This window comes from Lagopus leucura, unplaced genomic scaffold (assembly GCF_019238085.1).
Source record: "Lagopus leucura isolate 7727_CA_CO unplaced genomic scaffold, USGS_WTPT01 Super-Scaffold_100004, whole genome shotgun sequence".
Lineage (NCBI taxonomy): Eukaryota > Metazoa > Chordata > Aves > Galliformes > Phasianidae > Lagopus > Lagopus leucura.
This window is the reverse complement of record NW_024962264.1, coordinates 64,169,297-64,177,033: the sequence shown is the minus strand read 5'-3', so window position 1 is coordinate 64,177,033 and position 7,737 is coordinate 64,169,297. Positions and strand designations below refer to the sequence as shown.

General features: G+C 33.9%; 1 protein-coding gene across 1 annotated transcript; it reads right to left on the bottom strand.

Annotated features, from left to right (window-relative positions):
- Positions 1 to 868: 868 nt before the first annotated feature.
- LOC122180138 (transmembrane emp24 domain-containing protein 11-like) lies at positions 869 to 6,484 on the bottom strand. Its single transcript, XM_042871605.1, has 5 exons — positions 5,829 to 6,484; positions 4,944 to 5,044; positions 4,083 to 4,208; positions 3,252 to 3,398; positions 869 to 2,341 (listed from the first exon to the last, which is right to left on the bottom strand). Exons 1-5 carry the CDS (start codon positions 5,956 to 5,958, stop codon positions 2,192 to 2,194), a joined length of 654 nt encoding a protein of 217 aa, XP_042727539.1. The 5' UTR covers positions 5,959 to 6,484; the 3' UTR covers positions 869 to 2,191.
- Between the last annotated feature and the right edge of the window lie 1,253 nt (positions 6,485 to 7,737).

Here is a 7,737-nt window from a genome sequence, read left to right as displayed (position 1 = left end):
TGCACCCCTTCTCCACCCTCTGTGGAGAGTGGGGGGAAGAAGGATTTAACCCTCACTCCACAATAACAGGGGCTTCACAGCCGCTTGCCACCAAACCTGAGAGGGTGCCCACACAGAGGGTGCTCTCTGTGTTTCCTCCCTCCTTCCACAGGGGACAGAGCCTCAGCAGGGCTCTGTGTGGGCGCTTCGCCATGAGACCTCCTGACACACACAGAGGCTGCATAGGAGCCTTAAGAAGTCTGCTGCCCCCAGAGAACTGCCACTGAGCTTCTGCTTTCTACACCTAGTTAGGAATCTTGAAGGACACCAAAAGCATTTCACTGAAGCAAAGATATTAAATTAAAAAAAAAAAAAAAATCTAAGAAAGAATGAAGAACTCTCTAACTGAGACGTGAAGCCTCAGTGTTGGATTGTGGTTAAACATAATAGTGAAGAGTTTAATCATCTCTTCTGTGAGTTCTGACATGGTGCTTGCCCTTGGTTTAAAAGCATAATTGCATTTTGAGTGAGGTTATTTATATTTATTATTGGGGTGTATTAGGAGCCTTACACTAAATATCAGCCAAAGCCTGACCCTGTTGTTAAGATTTCTTCTTCAAATTCACATACCATATAGGTGTAACTCATGTTTCTTCTTTCCCAAAACCAAACATTTTATTACAAGGCATATTGTAAATGGGTACTCTATAGAAGTGAATTTAATAGCACTCACATATTGGTCATTTCAAGTGACAGTTCCCGAGGTATTGGAAATTTAAATATAGGACACATCTCAGAGAGTAGCTTTATAAGACTTTATAGAGGCATTTTTTTTTATAAAGACATATTTTATTATAAGATTTTATTTTAATTGATTTTGTCTGTAGAGCACTGTTTTTTATCTCTACTTTGTAACTACAGAGATTCTCACATACATTTTCATACTGCGAAAGGAAACCTACTTACAGGACAAGGTCATTCCTTGGTAATGAAAACAAAAGGTGAGAAGGAATATAAGTAAAAGAAAGAAGGCTCTGCCTTTAGAATTTCTCAGGAGGTATTTCAGCTTGCAACTTTTAGACTAGAAAAGCAATTGAAAAAAAAGAGCAGGAGGACAAAATGCAGCACTCTTCTCTCAGAGTGCCCTCCAGAAAGCCTTCTTAAAGACTGTCTCTTTATGTGTTAACCAGGTGGGGAGGTGGATCATGCCATCTCCTCCTGTTCTTACACTAATGTTGCTTTGTCAAGCTAATTATTTGAATTTTAAACCACAGCTTTTGATTCATGACTGCATGATATTGTAGTTACTCAGGTGGTTGTACAGAAAGTAATCTAATTCGAGGCATTCAGATATATTCAGTCAAGCTGCAATAAGTGAAACGGTAATACTGCTAAGTTCATTAGACAGTAATGTTACAGTTACTGAATAATTAAAATTAAACAATCATCAATACAGCATCAGAACGCAGAATTTAGTGTAAGTATACCTTAAAAGAAAATATATAGGCAAAATTTCAGTGTTTGCCAAGAAACCTGTAACTTAGTCTATGTTGTCATTCTTCATAAAGGCTAAACATAAACTGTGGGAAAGGTCAGATCTCAACTCTATATCCTAATTTATAGGGCTTATCTAGGAGCAAAAATGGAGAGCAATTCCAAGCAGTTTGTACGGATCTCCCTCTTCCATGGTAATTGATCACAATAGGTTCCACTGTCATGTAAATCTTTCACTACTTTAAAAAAAATAATCACAATTATATCTGAGGAAAAGTTGGTATTGTGTTCAGTTCAAGATGCTCTCACCACAAGAGAGATAATTGTTTGTCTTCCTACTAAGTCAATCAGAGCTGAAACACTGATCTGTTCAAGACAATAAGAACAATGTTACTAAACAAGTAGAGAATTTTGAATATCTTATTTAGATTTCTCTTTTAAATTTAACAATCCTGAATTGAGCTTGAATGCTCGTCTTTCTTCTAGATTTATCTTCATATCTGTAGAGGAAAAGGAATTGATAGAAGGTGAGATTCAAGGATTAAAACTTAAGAGAAGGCCAGATACATATAAATGGAGAAAAGAGATTTAGAGTAAAAACTCTAGTAGAAGATGATTCAAGCTTGAGAGTTTTATACAGTGTATTTTCTCAAAGATAACAGGGTTTCTTTGGATATTAGGCATTAGGTAGCAAGGAAATTTTGCATCTTTGTAAAACTTAAACAAGCTTCTTAGCTATAAAGAAATCTCTGAGAGATTTGATCTGCCAGATTCCAATGGAGACAAGGATTAATGTTTGTACAACAGCCCACCACAATATATTTCTGTTGGTTTGTTCACTTGTCTTCCGGAATTTTTCTTCACGTTCCTGAAGAAAAAAAAAGAAAAAAACATAATTATTACATACCAACTCTGCATGTTACATACTACTATCCTATTAACTAGACATACACCCCTCTTCTGCATAGTAGTAAGCACATTTGGTTGTTTTTTTTTGTTTTTCGTTTTTTTTTTTTTTTGTATAGAGAAAAATGAACATTTCTTCTTATTCATATGTTGTCCGATGTACAAATAAAAGCTAAGAAGCAAACACACTCCTGTTCTGAAGCAGAAAGGCAATGTTTCCCTTGTTGCTAAAATACGTATTGTTATTTTGACACAATGATATATACTTATGTCCCATAAATACATGCTTAAGTCTTCAGGTTTGCAGTCACTCCACATTGCAGTCAAGAAACTATTTGCAGCTGAATTTGTTTTGTTAGGGAACTAGTTGATAAGTTCTAAACACAATCTGATTGCCCGCATGTAGAAAAATGAAGATAATGGGTGCAGTCTTGTTTGAAGGAGAGCCTTATTTGTAATGAAATGAGAATATATAAATCACATTCAGTTGTTTCCTTAGCCATTGCAGTAAAGTTTACACACAAAGACCAGCATGGAAACAACATCTGGCAACATCATCCGCAATGGTACCTGCCACCTGCTCCACCGCTGTCATTGGCTCTGGCCACGAAAACTATGTTTGGAAATTCCTTCTTTAAAACAACACCTGCTGTTATAGCCATGAATTCATAGTGATTAATTAGTTTTTATATTGTTCTTTACAGTTTAGAAATATTTTGTAAGGCAATGTGGGATGTTTGGGTTTGTTTCTTTTTTTTTTTATGGCTTACCAAAACATAATACTGCAATTAAATAATAAACCTCACATTACTTAATAATTAATAAACCATTACAAAGTATTCTTTAATATTTATATTAAGGAACACACATACTCTTTCATAGTTTTGTTCTTTGGATATGTGATGAATTTGCTCAAGAAGATGTTCTATTTCAACATTAACTTTATTCACTTTGTCTTTGGCTTGAACAACAGCTTCATCCAGGAAATGTTCTCCAATTCTAATGTCCAAATGAATACGCTGAGAACAAAAAAAAATATTCCCATTACTGTGTCTTCTTGATTTCATAATTCCTTAAAAACAGCAGACAATTTCCCCATAAGCTCATTACAGAAAAATAGTTCTAAATGCTTATGGAAATCCTTCCTAAAGTAAGAATCAGATGGAATATGTAAAGTGTTTCTTAATTTCATTTTAAAATTAACTATACAAATTTTAAATGTTCCCTAACTATTTAGGGCACTGTTTTATACTAGTACTGCTTTAACCATTATGAAAATATTTTCTATTCTCTGCTCAAAGTAGTTTTTAAATGTTTTCTGAAATAATTCAAGCTAAATAGTGAAGCCATGCAATAGCGTTAAATAAGTAGTTTTGTGATAGTGCTTGTGTTAGTTGGTCTCACATATTGATCTTTCTGAATCCAAACTGTTGTTGTTATTGATCAAAATCCTTCCACATTCAAAGCACTGTGTAAACATTAAATCAATTTATAGTTATTAGTCTTACTTCTTTAATCTTAAATTAGATATCAGAATTGTCTTTTCATCTTTTCATATTCATAATTATAAATATTTCATCTCCAATAACAAGGAAATGTTGAATTTTCTACTAGAAATTAAACTTCTCATCCATTTTATAAGCCCTGCAGTTTGTATACAATCAATACTATTACAACAAAGAATATTTAAGAAGTACACCTACCAATTTACTTCCTGCAAATGCCACAAGTCTCGTGGAGTTTGATTGCAAACAGATAACATGTTCCCCAGATAGATAGGATGTAAATGAAAATGTTGCTGTTGGCCCATAAAGTTTTGACAAAATTACCTGTAATTTAGATACAATATGTTTTGGATATGTACAGTATAGATATTAATAAAATAACAAAAAGCAGCATTCTGAAATGAATGTAAAAATTACTCAATTAAACCTCCTGAAAACGCTGAATTTATCTGAGAGAATAATAAAGAATTTAATTTCATAGTAAACATTGAAATGCTATGAATATCTGTAAGGTACAAAACGTAATGGTCTCTCAAGCATTTCAAGTTTGAAAACTAAGACCTTGTTTAGGCATAGAGTTAGTTGCCCTTTGTTGAAAAAGCTCAGGAGCTCATGGCAACAGAAGCAGTTGCTATGCATGATGGATTCATGCAGCCTAGTAATCTGGTCTTTTATAGTTTGTTTTATTATTAGCCTTCCTGTCTGCTGCTCAAATACCATTTTGCTTCATTAGTAAATTTCCATTATTTTATAATCTAGCCTGTTTTCTCAGTTGTAGCTTACTAGTCTTTATGACATAGTTTTGCAATTCTGGTAGACATGCAAAAAATTGTCCACAAAACTACGAAAGATTCCATATGGTTTTCCAAATATGCCATTTCTATTTATTCTGAAAACAATCACGAGGTGCTTATGCATTTCAACATCAAAATACTGAGCTGGCTGATGGATTATGGATTCACTTTATCCCCAAAACATCCGTATTTTTTGATAGTTTTGTCTGCCAGTATCAAAAGTCAATACATGAATCACACAGAAACATTCATTAAGAATATTTACCTCAGAGGTAGGAGTTAGAACAGTCACAAACATTCCTAAACCAGGAGCAGAGTCAAGAAAGTCATGTTTATGCATATCCCACTTCTGTACTTTGTAATTCCCTGAATAAAAACACAGATAAAAATCTGTTAAATAAAACATAGCTTAATATTAAACATCCTTATTGCTTTTTCCAGCAACAATATAAAGACAAATGATTAGCAATAAAATAATACATGTATTTCATGTACTTACAAATGAAACTGCTCAGGAGGCATTTCATAGCAGTGTGAAGTGCAATGAATTTTTAGTACACTAGGAAATCTTAGAATACTAGACAAAAGACTGATTAACAAGTGATACTTTTTTATTACTTCTAATGCTCTGGCAAGATCAGCATCCAGAGGACAAACTGAGACCACCAGAAGAGAAAGTATACTGTCTTCAAATCACATTTTTTTAATTGTCTTTCATATTTATCACATTATTTGCAAAAACTATTATATATTCATTTTGACTACCACCTTTCAATCTTACACTCCGTGTGCTGTACATGCATTTACTATATTTGTGATATCCCAGATTGAATAGAACTTCAGTACATCTTGAACTGTTTTTTTCCAAAACATTGCTAATTAAAAAATTCTGGTATGAATGGGTCATAACATAATGTGAAGACTTTTTTCTATGTTGGGTCACTTAAGCTCTCTGGAAAACATTTTCTATGTAATCTACATGCCAAATATGTGAGGACATAGTGGCTAGTCACTGTTGTAGGGACTTGTAGTGTGCCCTCTTTCTTATCACTGTAGTTTTACCATATTCATTAGTCACATCTTTTTCTGTTAAATTACAAACTAATTCTATTACTGCATAGATCACCATGTAGCAAAGACAGGTACCTACCAGTTACCAGTGTGTCACTGGGAACATCTTCAATTACACATTTCTCTTCTCTTTCTCCACTATGAAAATACAAAGCAAGTGAAAAAGAAATCCAAAAGCTCGTAAGAAATCCGATTAATTGGCTTTTCATTATTTTTATGTATCCCAGTTGTTTATGTATCACTGCTTTTGAAGATAACTGCAGAAGTATGTAGCCCTGTGGTTTTTCCTCATTTGCTGCTTATCAGTGTGTGTGTTTGAAAGAGAGAAAAAACTATGAGAAAATGCAGCTGGTGGTTACACATTTATAAATAACCACAGTGTGTTCTGTAGAATGAGATAACAAGAAAACTTGTAAAATCTTTATTATTTCCCAGCAACTAGATTAAACTTTTATTTTATACACATACAGTAGTATGAAACTTGGAAGCATCTCTCAAGTACTTGAGACTGGTTCTCTATTAGCAACCGCATTGGCTATCTCTTTCCATAAAATGCTCAGTGTAAACTTACATTTCTGATTCCTCTCCAGTGATAATGTGCTTTAAAATTTCACTACTCTGTTATTTCAGAATCTTGTAATTTGTAACCTAAATCATCATCATTGCAATATCCATACATAAATCATAGCGACTACATAAAAAGGCTGAAAGAAATAGGAAGTGAAGAACCTGAACAAAAAATGAATTTGAAACAATAATGATTATGGTATAAAAGGAAAAAAATATTGAATTAACACTTTACCTAAATAAGATTATTTACTTAACTGTTTTTTTCTTGGATACTGCATAATAAATTCTCTGAATAAAGTTGTATTGTAAATCAAGTAGTTATTGAGATTTTTATTAATATCCTTTGTACCATTACAAACTAAACAATCTATATGGCTGATGACAAACTCAGTTACTACTCAAAGTGAGAGAGTATGTGGGTGTTTCACAGCACAAAGTACCCACCTTTGGGGTAATTTTCAGTTGGGAGGACCCCATTTTGAATTCAGTTTTCCATTCAGAAGATCCTTGTACTCCTTGTTCTACTGATATAGAAATCACATCTCATGGCCATCAGATCCTGAACAGCCTCAAGAGTGAAGTTAGGACTTCATTACTACTTTAGCATTTATCAGAAATTTATTCTGATGGAAATTCTGTTCTGATGGATTCAGAACAAATAAGAACACATTGTTTAGAATCTGATTGCATAACTGGATTCTCCAGAACAGGGAGTTCTTGACTGACATGCACCTGCATAAATTCTCATGCCTTTCTGCACCTGCTAAAAGAACATGTTTGGCTTCAGATTGTGAACTACTTAAGCAAGCACCCTTTTAGCTTTTTATTGACTTGAGATCTCTAAAAAAAAAATGTTCCAGTGCCAGAACAAAAGCAAGACATACAAGGGGACATCATTCGATCCTTTACTCTATCTAAACACATTGAAGACAGGCACTTCCATACTTCAGGCTAGCATATGCTATCATAGCAGGGCTGATGGACTTCAATCAAACAAGGATAAATCAGTCTCCAGGCAACCAGGTGCTGTGCATTATATGAAGAGCTTTTTATTTCAGTCATTTAGAGTACCTGTAAATTATCATGGACAAAATTTCTTTCACACATCATATCCTATTAAACAGGATTCAGCTGATTTCAAGAATGAAATTTTCTGAGTGCATTAGATATTGTCATGAAATAGTCTGAGTTATTTTATAGGTTGGATCAGGTTTAATGTTCCCATAGTACTCCAATTAATTACCTGGTATTGGCAGTATCCAGCACTGATATTTTTCAGTATTAGCAAGTGTCATATCTTTTGTTCATACCCTTTTGCTATGCTGGGGACAGTCCTCATAGTGATGAGAAAGGCTGGCCTACACCTTCCCTCCTGTTCTAGAAGTTAGGAACTCACTAGTATCTGTGATTGTGCTTCA

Excerpts from the sequence above, each read along its gene's own strand:
- LOC122180138 (XM_042871605.1), bottom strand. The coding sequence starts at position 5,958 with ATGAAAAGCCAATTAATCGGATTTCTTACGAGCTTTTGGATTTCTTTT. Across the intron at positions 4,209-4,943 it reads TTCTAACTCCTACCTCTGAG|GTAATTTTGTCAAAACTTTA; the intron begins GTAAATATTCTT and ends TCTAAATTACAG. Across the intron at positions 3,399-4,082 it reads CATTTGCAGGAAGTAAATTG|CGTATTCATTTGGACATTAG; the intron begins GTAGGTGTACTT and ends TTTTGTTCTCAG.